A 22886-nucleotide genomic window follows, 5' to 3' on the forward strand; every position below is an offset into this window, starting at 1 on the left:
CCCCCCAGACCTGCGGCGCGGGGCACCCCGATAAGCCCACGGGGCCCCGCTGCTACTTTTGCGGCTAAGCCAAGCACAACCCGCCCGCGCTGCCCGGTCCGCATTGCGACTTGTAAAAGCTGCGGCAAGAAGGGCCACTTTGCGGCCGTCTGCCAATCAAAGTTGGTCAGTTGGTCGCTGCCGTTCTGAACAGGAACCGCGGGTCCCCCCCCCCCCCCGTGCTCCTCTAGGACCCCGTGCGGCCCACGGACCTCGCTGCCCCCACGCCCCACCGCCATGTGTGATCACTGGGGGCCGCCATTTTGGGCCCCCAACTCCACGTGTGACCCACGGGCGCTGCCATCTTGTTCACCCCCCACCACGTGCAGCCGACGGGCGCCGCCATCTTGGATCGGCATGGAGGACCTCGCAAGTGACTACTCGCTGTTGGATGATGACTCTGAGTTCCTGCCACGACTCGCCTGATGATGTTGGATCAGTCACGGCCCTGCACGCTTTCCACGGCGACCACACAGATCCTCCCCAACGGCCATGAGACAAGCTGCCTACTGGACTCCGGGAGCACAGAGAGTTTCGTCCACCCCGACACAGTAAGACGCTGCGCGCTCCCCATTCATTCAGTAAAACACAAAATCGCTCTGGCCTCCGGTTCGCACTCAGTCCAGATCACCGGGTGCTGCGTAGCGGACCTCACGGTCCAGGGGAGGGTTTTTAAAAACTATAAGCTCCTCGTCCTTCCCCGCCTCTGTGCACCAGCACTCCTGGGACTGGACTTTCAGTGGAACCTGCAGAGCTTAACCTTCAAATCCAGCGGCCCTATTCCTCCCCCCCCCCCCCCCCCCTTACTGTCTGCAGCCTCATGTCCCTCAAGGTCGACCCCCCTTCCTTGTTTGCAAACCTCACCCCGGATGGCAAACCCGCCGCCACCAGGAGCAGGCGGTACAGTGCCCAGGACCGGACCTTCATCAGGTCCGAGGTCCAAAGGCTTCTGAAGGAAGGAGTCATAGAGGCTAGCAACAGCCCCTTTGAGCACAAGTGCTGGTAGTCAGGACTGGGGAGAACAACCGGATGGTCAGAGACTACAGTCAGACCATCAACCGGTTACGCAGCTGGACGCATATCCTCTCCCCCGTATCTCCGACCTGGTTAACAGGATCGCGCAGTACAAAGTCTTCTCCACGATGGACCTTAAGTCCGCCTACCACCAGCTCCGCATCCGCGTGAGTGACCGAAAGTACACTGCGTTCGAAGCGGATGGGCAACTCTACCACTTTTTAAGGGTTCCATTCGGTGTCACAGAAGGGGTCTCGGTCTTTCAAAGGGAGATGGACCGAATGGTTGACCAATATGGTTTACGGGCAATCGTCCTGTATCTCGACAACGTCACCATCTGCGGCCATGACCAGCAGGACCACGATGCCAACCTCCGCAAATTCCTCCGCACCGCAAAACTCCTTAACCTCACTTATAATAAGGATAAGTACGTGTTCAGCACCGACCATCTAGCCATCCTCGGCTACGTCGTGTGTTACGGAGTGATAGGCCCCGACCCCGAACGCATGCGCCCCCTAATGGAACTTCCTCTCCTCAATTCCCTCAAAGCCCTCAAACGCTGTCTGGGCTTCTTTTCCTATTATGCCCAGTGGGTCCCTAACTACGCCGACAAAGCCCGCCCTCTCATCCAGTCCAACATGTTTCCCCTGTCGATGGAGGCCCGCCAGGCCTTTAGCCACATCAAAGCAGACATTGCAAAGGCCACGATGTGTGCTATCGACGAGTCCCTCTCATTCCAGGTCGAGTCCACGTACAACTACGATATCTTGTATCGTCCTGGGAAGCTTAACGAGCCTCCCGATGCCCTGTCCCGCGGCACCTGCGCCAACGCACAGGTGGACCGCCTCCGCTCCCTCCACGCGGACCTCTGCCATCTGGGGGTCACCGGCTTCTTTCATTTCATTAAGACCCGCAACCTGCCCTACTCCATCGAGGAGGTCAGGAATGTGACCAGGGAATGCCACATCTGCACGGAGTGCAAGCCAAACTTTTACCGCCCCGAACAAGTGCAACTGATAAAGGCTTCCCGTCCCTTTGAACATCTCAGCATGGACTTCAAAGGTCCCCTCCCCTCCAACAACCGCAACACGTATTTCCGAAACGTGATTGACGAGTACTCCCGCTTCCTGTTCGCCATCCCCTGCCCCGACATGACCACGACAACCATCATCAAAGCCTTCCACACCATTTTCTCCCTATTCGGTTACCCCGCGTACATCCATAGCGACCGGGGGTCCTCCTTTATGAGCGACGAGCTGCGTCAATTCCTGCTCAGCAGGGGCATCGCCGCTAGCAGGACGACCAGTTATAACCCCCGGGGTAACGGTCAGGTCGAGAGGGAGAATAGTACAGTTTGGAAGACCGTCCTGCTGGCCCTGCGGTCCAGGTGTCTCCCGGTCTCCCACTGGCAAGAGGTCCTCCCAGACGCCCTCCATTCTATTCGGTCACTCCTCTGTACCGCCACGAATCAAACACCTCACGAACGTCTTCATGTTTTCCCCAGGAAGTCTTCCTCAGGGACCCCGCTCCCGACCTGGCTGGCCACCCCCGGGCCCATGCTGCTCCGGAAGCACGTGCGGGTGCACAAGTCCGACCCGTTGGTTGAAAGAGTCCAGCTACTCCATGCCAACCCGCAGTATGCGTGCATGGAGTATCCCGATGGACGACAGGACACGGTCTCCCTTCGGGACCTGGCACCCACCAGAGTGCGGCCGCAACCCCCAGCACCAACACCCCCCTCCAGTCCCAACCGCCCCCAGCGCCCCCGCAACCCGGCGCACAGAAACCCCATCCCCCGGCCTGATCACCGCTAGCTCTGACCAGGGGTACGGACACAGGACAACGACCGCCGCTCCCGGAGTCACGGACGACCACCGCTCCAACGTCACCGGCACCGCTGCGTAGGTCCAGCAGGACATCGAAAGGGAAAATGCTGGAAAATCTCAGCAAGTCTGGCAGCATCTGTCGGGAGAGAAAAGAGCTAACGCTGGAGCTTTGCAAAGAGTCATCAGACTCAAAACATTAGCTCTTTTCTCTCCCTACAGATGCTGCCAGACTTGCTGAGATTTTCCAGCATTTTCCCTTTCGTTTCAGATTCCACCATCCGCAGTAATTTGCTTTTATCCAGCAGGACATCGAAGGCACACATCCGGCTGATCGAGTCAATTTGATGTACTGATGGACTTTATGGACTCTTATGTTCTTGCATATGTTCCTTGCCAGTTTTTTTTTTCTTGTCTTTTTGTTGTTGTTCCCTTGTACACTGTAAATAGCAATATCGCTTTCTTGCACGTTAGTCGCGGGCCAGTGGGCAGCCATAGATACCTCGGTACAGCTTAGAACATCTCTAGTCATACTACCAGTCCTACGGGGCACAGCCCCCCTCTGTTCCGTCTCTCTCCCCCCCCCCGCTTCTTTCTCAACAAGGGGTGAATGTGGTAGCATGACTAGGGAGATTACGGTACACTAGAACCAAGCTGCCATTGGTGCAGAAGACTCGCTGTCCATTGGCCCAGGCAAGTCATGTGTCTCTCTGCCGATTGGCTGAGGCTAGTCATGTGACTCCCCGCCGATTGGCTGAGAGATAAGTTGCTCCGCCTATGAGGCGGGGTATAAGAACCCGTGCCGGCTGGCAGTCGGCCTTTCTCTGAACATCTACTGCCGGGCACACATCTAGTGTATTAAAGCCTATTGTTTGGAACTACCTCTTGACTCGAGTCCAATTGATGGTGCATCATGGTGCTTGCTCTGTGAGCGGGCCGGAGATCATAATTTTGCTTGATGCAAAGGCCTTCGACCGGGTAGAGTGGGACTATCTAGGGTTTTAGAGCAAGCACCACATTCAACAGTTGTCTCACTTTTGCTGTCAACCTACACCCCTTCACGCAACTGTTTGATCTTTCCCACCCAACCTCTGGCAGAAAAGGTTCCAGCCCGAATGCCAACACCTTAGCGAACAGCTTTACGTCCATATTTAATAGGGAGATTGGTCGATACAAGCCACAATCTAAGGGGCCCTTGTGTCTTTTCAAGAGCAGGGAAAATGAAGCCTCCCTCAGTGAATGTGGAAAAGCGCCTTTTTCCAAGGAGTCCCTGAACATCCCTTAAAATAGAGGGGCTAATAGGTCTATAAATTTTTAAATAAAATTTCACCGGGAACCTATCAGGTCCCGGTGCCTTCCCCGACTGCATCAATTTCATTGCCTGCTTGATCACATCTAGCTCCAGTGGAGCTTCAAGATCCTCTCGTAACTCCTCTTCCACCTTGGGAAACTCAAAGTCACCCAAGAATTCCACAATGTATTTATCATCCCGTGTCCTCATCTTGGCAGTCTACCTCTCAGTCGTTTGTTTCCTCAGTAGGGATACCAAGAGCCGACATGCCTTCTCCCCTATTCATATTTAGCTCACCTCAGCTGTCGTGCTGCCCTATCTGTAGTGATCAGATTAAACTGTCTTTGCCCCCAATAGTTCTTGGGATGGCCTGTCCGCATACTTGCGATCTACCTCTGCAATATTGTTGACTTGTTGTTCCCGCTCCCTCCTTTCCTCCAGCTCCATATGTGCCTTGAAAGATAATTTCTCTTCTAAGTACAACCTTCTGTGCTTCCCAAAGTGTCAAGAGAGAGATCTTCCCATTGTCATTATTCAAAATATAATCCTGGATAGTCCCTGAGATCCTTGCACAGAACCCAATGACTGCTAGCAGACCCACATCCAGCCGTTACCCCTTTCGATGCCCTTTACCAACCCCTAACTCAAGGTCCATCCAATGTTGGGCATGGTCAGAAATGACCACCGCCGAGTACTCAAATATTTTCACCCCTGCCCCTAGAGCTCGGCTTACAACAAAATAGTCAATCCTGGAAAAAACATTTGGGAACTGAGGAGAAGAACAAGAACTCTTTTTCCCCTGGGTGACCGAACAACCAAGGGTCTGCCCCTCCCCCCATCTTTCTTCCATAAAAGCAATTAACGCCTTTGACATACCACTTGGGACCAGCAATCTTGGCCTCGAACGATCTACCCATGGATCATGCACACAATTCATGCCTCCTCCAATAATAAGCTGATGGGTGTTTTGATCCGGTGTCCTTGCCAGCAGCTGTTTCATGAACATTGTATCATCCCATTTCAGGGTGTACACATTTACCAACACCACCGGTATCTCTTCTAATACCCTCATTACTATAATATACTCCCCTCCCGCATCTGCTAATACCTTCTCCAAATGAAACCAGACCCTTTTTTTAATAAGGATCGCCGCCCCCGGGCATTGATGCCAAATCCCAAAAGGAAAACTTGGCTTACCCACTCCAGGTCTCACCTATTCCTTAAACATCGTCATTATACCTGCCCCCTTGATCCTCTTTCCCACCCATAATAAAAAGGCCTTAAACTGAGGAAAGATACCCCCATTCCCTATCATCCTAGCAACGTCTAGGATCGGGGCCCACCGATCGGCAGGCGGACCAGTGTTCTTTCTCTTCCGCCGCCACCACGGCCTACACCATGGCGGAAACGGAAGGGAATCCCCCAGCGCGCATGCGCCGGTGGTGACGTCAGCGGCATGCGCTAACCGGCGAAGGCCTCTCTGGCCGAGCGGCGGGCGGCGGGCGTCAAAGGCCGTTGGTGCCAGTTTTGGTGCCAGTCGGCGTGGTGCCAACCGCTCTGGCGCGGGCCTAGCCCACAAAGGTGCGGGGAATTCCGCACCTTTGGTTGGCCCGACGCCAGAGTGGTTGGCGCCACTCCGCTAGGCTGGGACCCCCCGCCCCGCCGGGTCGGGGAGAATCCCGCCCCAGATCTTCCTTGATGGTATCCCTATGTTTCAGGAGCTCTTTAGTTAGGAGCTCCATCCATTGTCCAATCAGTGGGTGGGCTGGCGTTTGTGTCAGTGACTCCGCTCGCTCTGCCATGTTTTTCTCAGACTCGCTCCTCGTATCCGCCGCCTCGGCCTTCTTTTCCTGGCTTTTGCTGCCCTTATTCTCTTTTATTGGTTCGGGGACATTTCCTTGGGTGTTGGAAGGTTTTGGGTGAGGGTGGGGGAGTGGTTTTGGTCGACTTAACGGCCAATGTGCGGGTAAAAAGCACCTAAGTTGAGCTCTCCAAGGGGAGAGCCACCTTTCATGCGACTGCTCAGCACATCCCCGCCACCGGAAGTCTTGTGAGACATCTCGAACGGAATTGATAAATGTGGTCAGTGCAGTTACTCAGTTGGAACCAGGAAGGTGTCTTGTTCAGTCACTGGCCTGTACCTTACCACTATGGTCTAGAGTTTAGGTTGCACTAACGGTAAAGAGAAGGAGTTCAACATTGCAGCTTGTATGTATTTAGTGTTTCCTCACTGATATAATTGAATCTTTAATATCTCTTGTCCCAATTGGCAACCATTTTGCTGAAATGTTGGCATTGGGACAGAGAGAATCTGCAATGTTCCCTTGTCAAGTGGCTAAGAAAAATCCACTGCTTAGGCTCACAGTATGACAGCTGACATATTGCGGCAATAGCTAGTGTCCATGGGTCACCCCAAGTATGAATTCATGCTTTCAGCCATGGAAGGATATGTGTAATTCTGATCGGGAATTAAGTGCATGACTGAAAATTAGGACCTTTCCCAGACATCTCAGAGCTTCAAATAGAGTGTAATTCTTGTTCTCAAGATTAAGTTTGTAGAAAAAGATGTAATTGCGGTGAATTAATTATGCTTTCCTCTTTCATGTTCAGAACCTCCGGTCCCAATTGCTCCACCCCAGTTGATCCACTCTGGCTCAACATACCTGATAGTGCAACTTAACTCCAATGCCATATCTGGAGACGGCCCTGTTATTCGGAAAGAAATTGAATACCAGGTGACCTCTGGATCCATGCGTGAATTTGAGGTTTTCAACAATCCAAAATATAAGATGCACAACCTAGATCCAGACACTGAATACAGGATCAGAGTTTTACTGACTCGGCCTGGTGAAGGAGGGTTTGGGGATCCAGGACCCCAACTGATCTGCAAGACAAAATGTGCAAGTAGGTTCATTTCAACTTTGTTCAATAAATGCATCACAAAGTATTTATTTAGTATTTCCTAATTGATATAATTGACCTTATTTCATAGTTTCTTTCTTTTGATGTCCTATGGTTGAAGTTGATTATTTGTAATTGAAGATTAATTGATCAATTTATTTTGTCACTCAAGGATACTAAAGATTATGGAACCAAGATTGTAGATAGTTAAAATTCAGATCAGCCACAATTAACATAGCCTCCAATTTAATTTTGTAATACATGGGTAATTAAAGCGCATAAGACCAACTTAAGCAAGGAGTCAGGAGGGCTAGAAGGGGTCACAAAAAGTCATTGGCAAATAGGGTTAAAGAAAATCCCAAGGCTTTTTACACATACATAAAAAGCAAGAGGGTAGCCAGGGAAAGAGTTGGCCCACTGAAGGATAGGCAAAGGAATCTGCGTGTGGAGCCAGAGGAAATGGGCGAGGTACTAAATGAATACTTTGCATCAGTATTCACCAAAGAGAAGGAATTGGTGGATGTTGAGTCTGGAGAAGGGTGTGTAGATAGCCTGGGTCACATTGAGATCCAAAAAGACGAGGTGTTGGGCGACTTGAAAAATATTAAAGTGGATAAGTCCCCAGGACCTGATGGGATCTACCCCAGAATACTGAAGGAGGCTAGAGGGGAAATTGCTGAGGCCTTGACAAAAATCTTTGGATCCTCACTGTCTTCAGGTGATGTCCCGGAGGACTGGAGAATAGCCAATGTTGTTCCTTTGTTTAAGAAGGGCAGCAAGGATAATCCAGGGAACTACAGGCCGGTGAGCCTTATGTCAGTGGTAGGGAAAATACTGGAGAGAATTCTTCGAGACAGGATCTACTCCCATTTGGAAGCAAATGGACGTATTAGTGAGAGGCAGCATGGTTTTGTGAAGGGGAGGTCGTGTCTCACTAACTTGACAGAATTTTTCGAAGAGGTCACAAAGATGATTGATGCAGGTAGGGCAGTGGATGTTGTCCATATGGACTTCAGTAAGGCCTTTGACAAGGTCCCTCATGGTAGACTGGTACAGAAGGTGAAGTCACACGGGATCAGGGGTGAGTTGGCAAAGTGGATACAGAACAAGCTAGGTCATAGAAGGCAGAGAGTAGCAATGGAAGGGTGCTTTTCTAATTGGAGGGCTGTGACGAGTGGTGTACCGCAGGGATCAGTGCTGGGACCTTTGCTGTTTGTTGTATATATAAATGATTTGCATGAAAATGTAATTGGTCTGATTAGTAAGTTTGCAGACGACACAAAGGTTGGTGGAATTGCAGATAGCGATGAGGACTGTCAGAGGATACAGCAGGATTTAGATCGTTTGGAGACTTGGGAAGAGAGATGGCAGATGGAGTTTGATCTGGACAAATGTGAGTTAATGCATTTTGGAAGGTCTAATGCAGGTAGGGTATATACAGTGAATGGTAGAACGCTCAAGAGTATTGAAAGTCAGAGAGATTTAGGTGTACAGGTCCACAGGCCACTGAAAGGGGCAACACAGGTGGAGAAGGTAGTCAAGAAGGCATACGGCTTGCTTGCCTTCATTGGTCGGGACATTGAGTATAAGAATTGGCAAGTCATCTTGCAGCTGTATAGAAACTTAGTTCGGCCACACTTAGTTTAGCACACGGCTAAATCGCTGGCTTTGCAAGCAGACCAAGGCAGGCCAGCAGCACGGTTCAATTCCGGTACCAGCCTCCCCAAACAGGTACCGGAATGTGGCGACTAGGGGCTTTACACAGTAACTTCATTTGAAGCCTACTTGTGACAATAAGCGATTTTCATTTTCATTTCACTTGGAGAATAGTGTTCAATTCTGGTTGCCACACTACCAGAAGGATGTGGAGGCTTTAGAGAGGGTGCAGAAGAGATTTACCAGGATGTTGCCTGGTATGGAGGGCATTAGCTATGAGGAGCGGTTGAATAAACTTGGTTTGTTCACACTGGAACGACGGAGGTTGAGGGGCGACCTGATACAGGTTTACAAAATTATGAGGGGCATAGACAGAGTAGATAGTCAGAGGCTTTTCCCCAGGGTAGAGGGGTCAATTACTCGGGGGCATAGGTTTAAGGTGCGAGGGGTAAGGTTTAGAGGAGATGTATGAGCAAGTTTTTTACACAGAGGGTATAGGTGCCTGGAACTCACTGCCGGAGTAGAAGCAGGGACATTTAAGGGGCACTTTGACAAATACATGAATAAGATGGGAATAGAGGGATACGGACCCAGGAAGTGTAGAAGATTTTAGTTTAGTCGGGCAGCATGGTCGGCACGGGCTTGGAGGGCCGAAGGGCCTGTTCCTGTGCTGTACTTTTCTTTGTTCTTTGTTCTTTTGTTTGGCCTCCAAATTATTTTTGGTTCCTGGTACAGTAACTTGAATTTTTGGCAGACATTAATTTAGATGGTGACCAACACTCACAGGACAATAGGATCCCAGCCAAACATGGTGTTATAACCGTCATGGAGGTCACTGTATCAGGTCTCTAAGATTCCCCATTGCCTCTACTGAATACAAGCTTCCCTGGTAACGAGGGGGTGGGGTTTCCCCTTCACAGGGGATAAGAACACTCGTACAAAAACCCCGTCCTGGATGCAGGTCGGGGAGGGAGACCTTCGGGGAGTGGAGAGCTTGTATCTGGTAAATAAAACCTAACCTTTGTTTTCTACCTGCTTGGTCAATGTGTGTTACTTTAGTGGATTCTATACATTGGGTCCTCTTTACGGGTTGCAAAACAGTGTAAAATTACATGCAAATAATGAGTAAGAAAAGACAGGTGTCGGCAAGTGGGTTAAGTTCTTTTGAGGAAGATAGCAACAGAGATGGAAGGAGGTGTAATAACGCTGACTGTTGTGACTGGAAGAGAGGCTTTCAAAGCACTCCGCTCCTCACACATACAATCCCAGCCAACAAATGGCAGCAAGGAGAGAGGCACTGAGGTTCACCAACGTGGAACTTGAGACTCTGTTGGTCGCCTTGGAGGAGAGGCAGGCTACCCTGTACCCCAGATGGAGAGGCAGTTCCCACCCACTGACATGCACAGAGCTTGGGTGCAAGTGGGAGAGATCGTAAGTACAGGGGCAACACCGCCAGGATCAGCCAGCAGTGTCACCTGGCCATTGCAGCAGCGCTCCAGAGCTTGGCCCGGTCACAGCGGTTAATGGCTGCGGGCGTCAGCGGCATTGCCCGGGCACTGGCTGACGTGGCATCAACCCAGAGGGAGATAGTGCAGTCACTGGCTGATGTGGCACACACCCAGAAGATGGTGGTTCAGACACAGCGTGATGTGGCACAGTCCCAGAGGGAGATGGTCCACTACTTCTGCTCCATGGCTGCGAGCATCAAGACGCTGGTCGTGGTAGACGTAGGCCTTCCGAACTGGCAGCGGCAGGTGGCGGGGAAGACTCGGGTCAGCTCCGTTCACACCCTGTCCCATGGAGTAGCCTAGGGCCATTGGGTGTCCTGTCGACTTCAATGCAAGGAGCATCCGGAATAAGGTAGGTGAACTTGGAGCGTGGATTGGTACTTGGGACTACAATGTTGTGGCCATTAAAGAGGCTTGGTTCGAACAGGGACAGGAATGGTTGTTGGAAGTTCCGGGGTATAGATGTTTCAGGAAGAGTAGGGAAGGTGGTAAAAGAGGTGGAGCATTGTTAATCAAGGATAGTTTAACGGCTACAGAAAGGCAGTTTGAAGGGAATCTGCATCCTGAGGTAATATGGAATAGGAAAGGAGTGGTCACATTGTCAGGAGTTTTCTATAGACCCCCAAATAGTAATAGAGATCAGGAGGAAGAAATTGCAAAACAGATTATGGATAGTTGTGGAGGTCTCAGGGTAGTTGTCATGGGTGACTTTAACTTTCCAAATATTGATTGGAACCTCTATAGATCAAACAGTTCGGATGGGGCAGTTTTTGTACAGTGTGTGCAGGAGAGTTTCCTGACACAATATGTGGATAGGTCGACAAGAGGTTGGGCCACATGGGATTTGGTACTGGGTAATGAACCGGACCAAGTGTTAGATTTTTTTGTGGCAGAGCACTTTGGAGATAGTAACCACAATTCAGTATCTATGCAATGGAGAGGGATAGGGCCATACGGCAGGGCAAGGTTTATAATTGGGGGAGAGGTAATTATAATGCGATTAGGCAAGAATTAGGGAGCATAAGATGGGAACAGAAACTGTAAGGGAAAGGCACAAATGAAATGTGGAGCTTGTTCAAGGAACAAATACTGCGGGGCAGCACGGTAGCACAAGTGGATAGCACTGTGGCTTCACAGCGCCAGGGTCCCAGGTTCGATTCTCCGCTGGGTCTCCGATAGGTATGTCCCTGTCAGGCAGGGAGGAAATGGCCATGTGACGGAACCATGGTTCACAAAAGAGGTTGAATGTCTTGTTGAGAGGAAAAATGAAACGTATGTAAGGATGAGAAAACAAGGTTCAGTTGGGTCCCTTGAGGGTTACAAGGTAGCAAGGAATGAGCTATTAAAAAAAAGGCATAGGAGAGCTAGCAGGGGGCTTGAGAAGTCCTTGGCGGGTCGGATCAAGGAAAATCTCAAGGCTTTTACTCTTATGTGAGAAATAAAAGAATGACCAGGCTGAGGTTAGGGCCGGTCAAGGACAGTAGTGGGAACTTGTGTACGGAGTCAGAATAGATAGGAGAGGTGTTGAATGAATACTTTTCTTCAGTGTTCACCAAGGAGAGGAGCCATGTTTTTGAGGATGAGAGTGTGATACAGGCGGGTAGGCTGGAGGAGGTAGATGTTCTGAGGGAGGATGTATTAGCAATTTTGAAAAACCTTAGGGTCGACAAGTCCTCTGGGCCAAATAGGATATATCCGAGGATTCTTTGGGAGGCAAGGGATGAGATTGCAGAGCCTTTGGCTTTGATCTTTGGGTCCTCACTCTCCACGGGGATAGTGCCAGAGAACTGGAGAGTGGTGAATGTTGTTCCTCTGTTCAAGAAAGGGAATAGGAATGACCCTGGTAATTATAGGCCAGTTAGTCTTACTTCGGTAGTCGGTAGGTTAATGGAAAAGGTCCTGAAGGATAGGATTTATGACCATTTGGAAAGATGCAGCTTAATCCGGGATAGTCAACACGGATTCGTGAAGGGTAAGTCTTGCCTCACAAATTTGATTGAATTCTTTGAGGAGGCAACTAAGTGTGTAGATGAAGGTAGGGCAGTTGATGTCGTATACATGCATTTTAATAAGGCGTTTGATAATGTTCCCCATGGTCGGCTCATGAAGACAGTAAGGAGGTGTGGGATAGAGGGAAATTTGGCCAATTGGATAAGTAACTGGCAATCACATAGAAGACAGAGGGTGGTGGTGGATGGAAAATTTTCAGACTGGAGACCAGTTACCTGCGGTGTACCACAGAGATCAGTGCTGGGTCCTTTGCTATTTGTGATTTTTATTAATGACTTGGAGGAGAGGGCTGAAGGGTGGGTCAGTAAATTTGCTGATGACACCAAGGTTGGTGGAGTAGTGGATGAGGTGGAGGGCTGTTGTAGGCTGCAAAGAGACATTGATAGGATGCAGAGCTGGGCCGGAAAATGGCAGATGGAGTTTAACCTGATTAGTGCGAGGTGATTCATTTTGGTAGGAAAAATTTGAATGCTGATTACAAGGTTAACGGAAGGGGTCTGAGGAATGTGGAGGAACAGAGAGATCTTGGGGTTCATGTCCACAGATCTCTGAAAGTTGCCACTCAAATGGATAGAGCCGTGAAGAAGGCCTATAGTGCGTTAGCGTTTATTAACAGGGGGCTTGAGTTTAAGAGCCGTGGGGTTATGCTGCAACTGTACATGACCCTGGTGAGGCCACACTTGGAATATTGTGTGCAGTTCTGGTCACCTTACTATTGGAAGGATGTGGAAACATTGGAAAGGGTGCAAAGGAGATTCACCAGGATGCTGCCTGGTTTGGAGGGTAGTTCTTATGAGGAAAGGTTGAGGGAGCTAGGGCTTTTCTCTTTGGAGCGGAGGAGGATGAGAGGCGACCTAATAGAGGTTTATAAGATGATGAGGGGGATAGATAGAGTGGACGTTCAGAGACTATTTCCTCGGGTGGATGTAGCTGTTACAAGGGGGCATAACTGTGAGGTTCAGGGTGGGAGATATAGGAGAGATGTCCGAGGTAGGTTCTTTACTCAGAGAGTGGTTAGGGTGTGGAATGGACTGCCTGCTGTGATAGTGGAGTAGGACACTTTAGGAACTTTCAAGCGGTTATTGGATAGACACATGGATCACACCACAATGACTGGGACTGGGATAGCTTGATCTTGGTTTTGGACAAAGCTCGGCACAACATCGGGGGCCGAAGGGCCTGTTCTGTGATGTACTGTTCTATGTTCTAGATTCTGGACAGGTTCCCACTCAATGCCTGGAATGACCCCATTGGGTAAAAGTTCAAGACGACCAGCACCTTGACAGCCATCGGGAAAGGGTTTCCTCCCCCAATCCTCTGTGGAACTAGGTGCGCCATGATCCGGCAGATATGTCGCACGGTTCCTTTGCTGTGTCGGAGTCTCTGATGACATGCCCAGTCTGGCAGGTCCTCGAATGACATGCGCTGCCAGTACACACGGGGCCTCATGCAGTGCCTCTCTTGTACCTCCTCCTCGGTCTGGTGGGTAGCTGGCTCACCATCTTTATAGCCTGCCTCCTGATCCTCTGGGGCAGGCTCCGCTGTCCGCTGCTGCAACTCCAGCTAATACAGCCTCGGTGTATCCCCCAAGGTTGCGGCGACGAGGATGAAGGCCACCATTCCTGGTCGAATTCCGAAGTCCCTTGTCTGCAGGGGGTGAAAGTAAGACATGTCAGCATTGTGCGTAGCCCCTGGCCCAACTAGGTCCACCAGGCTAAACAGTAGCCCTGGTCTGCATTGTAGCCCATGCCCCTGCCTACCCCCCCGCCTTCCCCCATCTCCACTCCCACCCCCGAACGTTCCCCCTGGCACCCTGCCCACCGCACTTCTGGCCCCGTTGGTGCCCAGCACCTTGGGGCCTCTGGTGCCTGTCCCTACTGCCAGCACGGTAGCATAGTGGTTAGCACTATGGCTTCACAGCGGCAGGGTCCCAGGTTCGTCTCACGGCTCGGGTCACTGTCTGTTTGGAGTCTGCATATTCTCCCCGTGTCTGCGTGGGTTTCCTTCGGGTGCTCCTGTTTCCTCCCACAAGTCCCGAAAGACATGCTGTTGGGTAATTTGGACATTCTGAATTCTCCCTCTGTGTAGCCGAACAGACGCCGGAATGTGGCGACTAGGGGCTTTTCACAGTAACGTCATTGCCGTGTTAATGTCATCCTACTTACTATAACTATAAGGTGTATTGTTGGTTGTCAGTGGTACGCTTTGCAGCCCCTGTTTGGCGCTCTCCTGCTGGGGCTACTGCCCTTGGGTGGGCCTTGTGCTGCCCCACCAGCGGGTGGCGGCCAGTTAAGGGGGAGTGCTGGGTGTGGGGGGTGGTAGGATGGGAGCCGGTGGCACACTGCACCACCAGGGGACACGGAGGGGGGGGGGGGCGTAGGGTCAGTTGGGTGTGCAACAAGATAGCTGCCTTGCAGGCCGTGGCAATAACAGTCTGTGCCTGGACACCCGGTCCTGTGGGGGAGTCACTCCGACCTCATGGCCCATCCCATGGTCACCCCAGTCACCCCCCCCCCCCCCCCCACTGCTGCCCCTCAGGCCTGATGGAGGCCACCCCAGCCAGCCCTGTCAGTGGCAGGCACCGGCAGACTACGGTCGTGCTCTGCTTATCATTTCCCCTCCTTCCTCATCAGCCACAGCGGCTTTTTCCCGATTATTAAAACCACAAGTGAACTATGCCATCAGGCATTCCCCCCAGAGGAGGTGGAGCATCATGGAGGCCCCACAGAATACTCAGTTGGCCCTCTAATGATATGCAAATGGCGTTTACTGTACCTGCGGAGTGGAAAACATTGACGCCGCTGTCGAGCCATCAGGGCATGGCAATCTGGCCGACGGAGAATCCCGCCCAAGATCTCCAGTCCCCAAAAGGTCTCCCTCTTCGACCTGCACCCAGGTCAGGGTTTTTATACCAGTGATCTAATTCCCTCTGAAGTGGAAGCCCCGCCTCTCATTAACCGTTAGCTCGTATTCAGTGGAGGTCACGGGGAATCTGATAGTCCTGATGCAGTGACCTCCACGAGGGTTATAACACGCAGGCTCTGTCCTTACTCATAGCAGCAGCTTCAGTAAGGGTTGTAAGTCATCAGAATCATACTTGGCAAAGGGCTTTCCAAATTTTACTTCACAATCTACAGAAGATATGCCATTAGAACATTTATACTTCTTCATTGTAGCATACTTTCCAGCTAAGAATCTATGTACTCAAAGGGTTGAAGAAGCTGAGTCAGTTGTAGATTTCAAAGGTAGGGTACTCTTTCAGAGGGTTAGTGCAGACTTGATGGGCTGATTGGTCTCCCAATGCAATCTAGGGATTCTGTGAAAGTCAATGAGTCTGAACAGACTATAGACAAACTCGACAAAATATTTCCAAGTTTTGGAACACCGAAGCAGATTAGATTGTCAGTGATAATGGGACACAGTTTACTTCAAAAAACTTTGAGGGCTTCTGAAAAGGGAACAATATGCACCATATTAAATGAGCTCCATGTCATCCACAAATGGATTGGCTGAAGGTTTTGTGCAATCCTTAAAATACTCTATCAAAGCACTAAAGACATTATCAAGAAGAGTAAACATCTCAAATATCTTACCAGAACACTGTACATGCTACTGCACAAAGTTCACCAGCAATGCTGTTGTTTAAGAGGAAACTATGAATTTCCCCTTTAAATATTAACATCTCGGGCGCAATTCACCCAAAAAATTACTTAAGGGCATAATTCACCCATAAAATTTCAAAGTGGGGGACTTCCAGTGGCGGCATGGAGGTGGAACTCGCACGTTGGGTGGCTCTTGCTCGAGGCTCTGGTTTTTGGAGTTTAATGCCCGGTTCCAGGGCCAGTTTTTGGATAAGCTGGGTCGCTGGGTGAAAAGCGCCCTTCACAGTAGAGACTTTGACCAAGGTGATGGCTGGAGAGTTTGAGAGACAGTTCGCCAAACACATGGAGGATAAAGGAGCTGGTGGAGGAGTCAATGGCCCAATTAAAGCAGCAGTTTTGAAGACGTTGGCTGAGCTGCAGGAACAAGGATTGAAGTTGAAAGTGGTGGAGGAAACTCTGTTGCAACATCGTGACCAGCTCACCTCAATGGATGAAGTGCTGTGGAGGGTGGTGGAGGCCAAAAAGGACTTCGAGCCAAGGTGGAGGACCTGGAGAACAGGTCGAGGCGGTAGAATTTGAGAATTGTGGGCTTGCCTGGGTGGTGGAGGGCCCAAGGCCAATTGAGTAGCTTGTGAAGATGCTGGCGGAATTGTTGGGGGAGGGGAAAGAATCCTCCCAGTATGAAATGGGCATGGCTCACGGTCGCTCAGGCCTAAGCCAAAGACAAATGAGCTGCCAAGGGCGGTCATAGTTTGTTTCCTCAAATTCCATGTCAAGGAGAGGTTCTGAGTTGGGTGAAACAAAGGCGTGAGGTGCAGTGGGAAGGAGCTGTTATTCATACGTACCAGGACTTAACTGTGGAGCTAGCGAGAAGGCAGGCAGCCTTTGGTCGTGTGAAGGCAGCACTCTACAGTAATGGCGTGAGGTTCAGTGTGGTCTACCCAACCAAGCTGCGGGTGACCTATAATTCGAGGGACTTCGACACTGAGGCGACGGAGGCATTCGTGAAGGCTGAAGGACTGGGGTTAAAATGAGAGATGAGAGTGGTGTTTCTTGTTTCAGGATGTGTATTTGTTCTGTATGTGGGGGAGGAACAGTCGGGGGTTTGCTTTTTTGGAGTGATCTATGGGGAAGGGTAGTGTACCTTCTTCTGTGGGTTACAGTGGGTATGAGAATATTGAGCCTTAAGATTATGCCGGTTTGCTGGGGTGAGGTCTTTTACACTGGTTCTGTTTGTTTGTCTTTGTTTTTAGGGACTGGGTCATGGGGAAGGGGATTGGGGGAGGGGGACCAGCGTAGGGGCCTCCATGCAAGCAAGCGAGGGTTGGCTAGTGAACAGGAGTGTGGTAAGTCTTTTATTACACTTCTGTAGTTTTGTTAAACTACTGATTGTAATATATGTTACTCAATCCTGTTGCTGACGAGGTTTTCTGAATTTTGATGAAAAAGACTTGAAGTCGTCCAGTAGTAATGAAAGGTTTATTGAGTAACTAAAACAATATTCTTGTGAGTTCTTTACTTTAATATTAATACGAGTAGTAAGGTTAACACGATCTAAATACAGCACCTACGTTTAACGACACAAATCATGTGAGCTAAATCTATGCTCCTACTCTCGACACAGGACAACCAAAAGAGCTGATGTGGAGATGCCGGCGTTGGACTGGGGTGAGCACAGTAAGAAGTCTTACAACACCAGGTTAAAGTCCAACAGGTTTGATTCAAACACAAGCTTTCGGAGCGCAGCTCCTTCCTCAGGTGAATGGCGAGGTATGTTCCAGAAACATTTATATAGACAAAGTCAGAGATGCTGGACAATGCTTGGAATGCAGGCATTTGCAGGTAATCAAATCATTACAGATCCAGGGAGAGGGATAATCACAGGTTAAAGAGGTGTAAATTGTCTCAAGCCCGAACAGTTGGTAGGATTTTGCAAGTCCAGGCCTGATGGTGGGTGGTGGATGTAGTGCGACATGAATCCAAGATCCCTGTTGAGGCCGCACTCATGCGTGCGGAACTTAGCTTTAAGTTTTTGCTCGGCAATTCTGCGTTGTCGCGTGTCCTGAAGACCGCCTTGGAGAACGCTTACCCGGAGATCAGAGGCTGAATGCCCTTGACTGCTGAAGTGTTCCCCGACTGGAAGGGAACATTCCTGCCTGGTGATTGTTGCACAATGTCCGTTCATTCGTTGTCGCAGTGTTTGCATGGTCTCGCTAATGTACCACGCTTCGGGACATCCTTTCCTGCAGCGTAAGAGGTAGACTACATTGGCACCTCAATATTTGCACCTCAGTATGCCAACATCTTCATGCACAAGTTTGAACAAGACTTCCTCACCACACAGGACCTGCAACCGATGTTATACACCAGATACATCGATGACATTTTTTTCCTTTGGACCCACAGTGAAGAATCACTGAAACGACTACACGATGAGATCAATAAATTCCATCCCACCATCAGACTCACCATGGACTATTCTCCAAATTCTGTTGCATTCTTGGACACACTCATCTCCATCAAGGACGGTCACCTTAGCACTTCGCTTTACCGCAAGCCCACAGACAACCTCACGATGCTCCACTTCTCCAGCTTTCACCCGAAACACATTAAAGAAGCCATCCCCTATGGACAAGCCCTCCGTATACACAGGATCTGCTCAGATGAGGAGGAGCGTAACAGACACCTACAGATGCTGAAAGATGCTCTCGTACGAATGGGATATGGCGCTCGACTCATCGATCGACAGTTCCAACGCGCCACAGCAAAAAACCGCACCGACCTCCTCAGAAGACACACACGGGACACCACTGACAGAGTACCCTTCGTCGTCCAGTACTTTCCTGGGGCGGAGAAACTACGACATCTTCTTCGCAGCCTTCAACACATCATCAATGAAGATGAACATCTTGCCAAGGTCATCCCCACACCCCCACTACTGGCCTTCAAACAACCGCGCAACCTCAAACAAACCATTGTTTGCAGCAAATTACCCAGCCTTCAGAACAGCGACCATGATACCACACAACCCTGCCAGGGCAATCTCTGCAAGACATGCCAGATCATCGACTCGGATACCACCATTACACGTGGTAACATCACCCACCAGGTACGCGGCACATACTCGTGCGACTCAACCAATGTAGTCTACCTCTTAGGCTGCAGGAAAGGATGTCCCGAAGCGTGGTACATTGGCGAGACCATGCAGACACTGCGACAACGAATGAACGGGCATCGTGCAACAATCACCAGGCAGGAATGTTCCCTTCCAGTCGGGGAACACTTCAGCAGTCAAGGGCATTCAGCCTCTGATCTCCGGGTAAGCGTTCTCCAAGGCGGTCTTCAGGACACGCGACAACGCTGAATTGCCGAGCAAAAACTTATAGCTAAGTTCCGCACGCATGAGTGCGGCCTCAACAGGGATCTTGGATTCATGTCACACTACATCCACCACCCACCATCAGGCCTGGACTTGCAAAATCCTACCAACTGTTCGGGCTTGAGACAATTTACACCTCTTTAACCTGTGATTATCCCTCTCCCTGGATCTGTAATGATTTGATTACCTGCAAATGCCTGCATTCCAAGCATTGTCCAGCATCTCTGACTTTGTCTGTATAAATGTTTCTGGAACATACCTCGCCATTCACCTGAGGAAGGAGCTGCGCTCCGAAAGCTCGTGTTTGAATCAAACCTGTTGGACTTTAACCTGGTGTTGTAAGACTTCTTACGGAACCAAAAGAGAGAGAGAGGAACAGCATGAGTCTGGCTTTTATACCCATTAGTGCTGCCCTCTAGTGATCTTCTGATTACACATTAACCCCTTATGTACATGCACATACAGAGATCACTACATCCCGTATTTTTTTGTGTTACATATTTTCTGTATGTTGTGAATAAAATTGAACAAACATAGTTGATGCAGTTTGCAAATGCATTAAATAAAATCAATGAGTTAATCAGTCCAATGGTCACAAGTTCAAGCTATTGGGTTTGCATCTTCTTCGAGTTGATCGCCTAAGTGGACATGGGGACACTGTAGTTTTAATGTCCTTCTGTTCACCGATGGATGGTTTAAAGCGTTATTGCGTGAGTGAATCATGTCGATTCAACATCAGAAAGACAGGTTTAGGAAGTTGAATCTTTAGCAAGTCTTGCCGATTGTGTCTAAACAGCATACCCTCAGCGGACTTTACAATGTAGGAGCATGGCGCTGCTTGTCGCATTACTATTGCCGTGTTCGACCATCCTCCATCCGGGTGTCGCAATCGAACCACACCATTAACTTCCAATGGTTGCAGTGGTGTCACATGCTGATCATAATGCTGCTTTTGTTTAAGACGTTGGTGTCTTAACTTGTCAAGCAGTTGCGAATGATCCAGATTGCTGAACTGTAATGCTGTTCTCACACCTCAGTTTAAAAGCATTTGAGCTGGTGGTAGCCCTGAACTTAACGGTGAGGATCTATATGATAATAGAGCCAAGTGAATGTTGGAATGCGAGTCAGTGGCCTTCCTTATGAGTTGTTTAACAATGTGCACACCTTTCTTAACATTGCCATTTGATTGGGGAAAGTGTAGATTTGATGTTACATGGTTAAAATTGTACTGATTGGACAATTCCATCCACTCCCAGCTCGCAAAACAAGGACCATTATCGGACATGACGATTTGTGGAGTACCATGCCTCGAGAATGTTTCCTTTCAAATCTTATTTACTGATGTAGAAGTGAGAGCCGGAAGTTTCAACACTTCAGGAAAGTTTGAGTAATAGTCTATGATGAGAACATAGTCTCGACCTGTAGAATGAAACAAATCTATGCCAACTTTGGGGGGCAGCACGGTAGCATTGTGGATAGCACAATTGCTTCACGGCTCCAGGGTCCCAGATTCGATTCCGGCTTGGGTCACTGTCTGTGCGGAGTCTGCACATCCTCCCCGTGTGTGCGTGGGTTTCCTCCAGGTGCTCCTGTTTCCACCCACAGTCCAAAAATGTGCAGGTTAGGTGGATTGGCCATGATAAATTGCCCTTAGTGTCCAAAATTGCCCTTAGTGTTGGGTTATGGGGATAGGGTGGAGGTGTTGACCTTGGGTAGGGTTCTCTTTCCAAGAGCTGGTGCAGACTCAATGGGCCGAATGGCCTCCTTCTGCACTGTAAATTCTATGAAAAAACATTTTTGTCCACGGTGACGTAGTCATCTCATGCTGCTGGAGTGGCTCCTTACATTGTGTCGGTTGATGTTTTTGACACTTGGCACATGTCAGTATCATGTCTGTAATGTCATAATTGATCCCAGGCCAATACACAGATTGCCTTGCTCTTTTGCATTTTTTGGTTCCGAGATGGCCCTCTTGAATCCTGCTGAGCATATCTGACCTGAGAGTTAGCGGAATGACAATTTTGTCATTTTTCAGTATTAGTCCATTCACCTACTGATAATACAGTTTGAATATTTTGAAACTGTGGATATTGTCCTTTCAGCCAGCGATCCTGAAGGTTATGAATTACCTGGAGCAAGGCCGCATCTTTTTGTGTCACCAAACAAATTTGCTGCAGCTTCTTGTCAGATGCCGGGAGAGTTTCCTTGCACAACTGTACTTGAGCTTCAACATCGTCAATGGACGCAGGAGGTGAGCTGTCAGTATCAATGGATCTGGATAGTGTGTCGGCTGTGATGAGGTTTTTTCCAGGAATGTAGACGAGTGTGAAATCATACCTCCTCAACTTCATCATCATGCGTTGTAGGTGAGGAGCCACATCATTGAGGTTTTTGTTAATGATGTTGATCAGCGGTCTATGATCAGTCTCTATGATGAACGTGGGAAGCTCGTACACATAGTGGTGAAATTTTGCGATTACTGTGATCAGTCCAAGACACTCCTTCTCTATCTGTGCATACCTGCACTCTGTGGCGGTCATCGCTCTATATGCATACGCAACTGGAACCCAGTGTGATTGGTCATCTTGTTGAAGAAGCACTGCACCGATTCCATCTTGACTGGTGTTGGTGGAGATATTTGTAGCTTTAGATGGGTCGAAGAAACTCAGAATTGGAGCTGTCATCAATTGATGCTTGAAATCCACCCATTCTTCTTGGTGCCGTGGAGTCCATTCAAAATCTGTGTTCTTCCTTATCACGTTTCTTAGTGCTGATGTCCTCGTCGACAAATTAGATATAAACTTGCCGAAGAAGTTAATGAATTCAAGAAATCTGAGCACAGCTCTTTGTCTTTTGGCTGCTGCATTTTCTGGATTGCAGAAATCTTTTCATTATCTGGCCTTACACCTTGAGTTGAGATTGCATCACCCAAGCAGGTCAAAGATGAGCATGCAAATGTGCACTTGGAGTTTCAATCCAAACTAGTGAATTCTTTTGAACCTTTTTCTTAGCAAATTCTTGCTTTCTGAAAAACAGACCTTTTTTCTGGTATGGCTAGAATGTCTGCTTCAAACGTTGCCTCATCACAGCTCTTTTCCCACTCAAAGCTGTATTCCAGGAAATCTCACCTCCCCAACACAACTCAACATCTCTCCTGAAATATAATTTTTCTCTTTCATCTTTGATTCAACTGTATTTCGCACTTCTTTGAACTTAACTTTCCCAGAATATACAAACTTTCATGTTCTTCCTATTACCTCACTTACAGGTCAAATATAATTTAATAACCTTTCCCAAGTTTATTTATGACCTTTTTCAAGTTGTGAAACCTTTTACTTCCTTTGAAATTTAACGACTGAAAATCCGAACCCTTGCTTATCTCCTAATGCAGATTTTTACCCACTGCTTGATTATCTATTGGAAATTTATTTGACTATTCCTATTTCAAATGCTTGCCTTTAACACCTGCACTCCTTTCATGTCTAAAACCGTACTAGAGAATTAGTCCCCAGCTTAACTAAATTATTTTCACACACAGCCCCAAAAACCTTCTTCACAGAATAACACCATAGTCCCCCCAAAAAAATCATCTCTCTTCACATATCTCTTCTCTCCAAAATGGTTCGAAGTGCTTACTATACAATGATGAACTTTTAAGCGCAT

At 49.0% G+C, this 22886-nt stretch overlaps 1 protein-coding gene across 1 annotated transcript in view; it reads left to right on the forward strand.

Annotated features, from left to right (window-relative positions):
• The window catches only part of LOC119975033 (receptor-type tyrosine-protein phosphatase U-like), a 1028343-nt gene that overhangs the window by 410589 nt on the left and 594868 nt on the right, over positions 1-22886 (forward strand). The window contains exon 8 of the mRNA XM_038814894.1: positions 6778-7071. Within this exon, the coding sequence (XP_038670822.1) occupies positions 6778-7071 (294 nt within the window). The remainder of the gene's footprint in view (positions 1-6777; positions 7072-22886) is intronic.

The sequence above is a fragment of the Scyliorhinus canicula genome, chromosome 1, assembly GCF_902713615.1.
Source record: "Scyliorhinus canicula chromosome 1, sScyCan1.1, whole genome shotgun sequence".
NCBI lineage: Eukaryota > Metazoa > Chordata > Chondrichthyes > Carcharhiniformes > Scyliorhinidae > Scyliorhinus > Scyliorhinus canicula.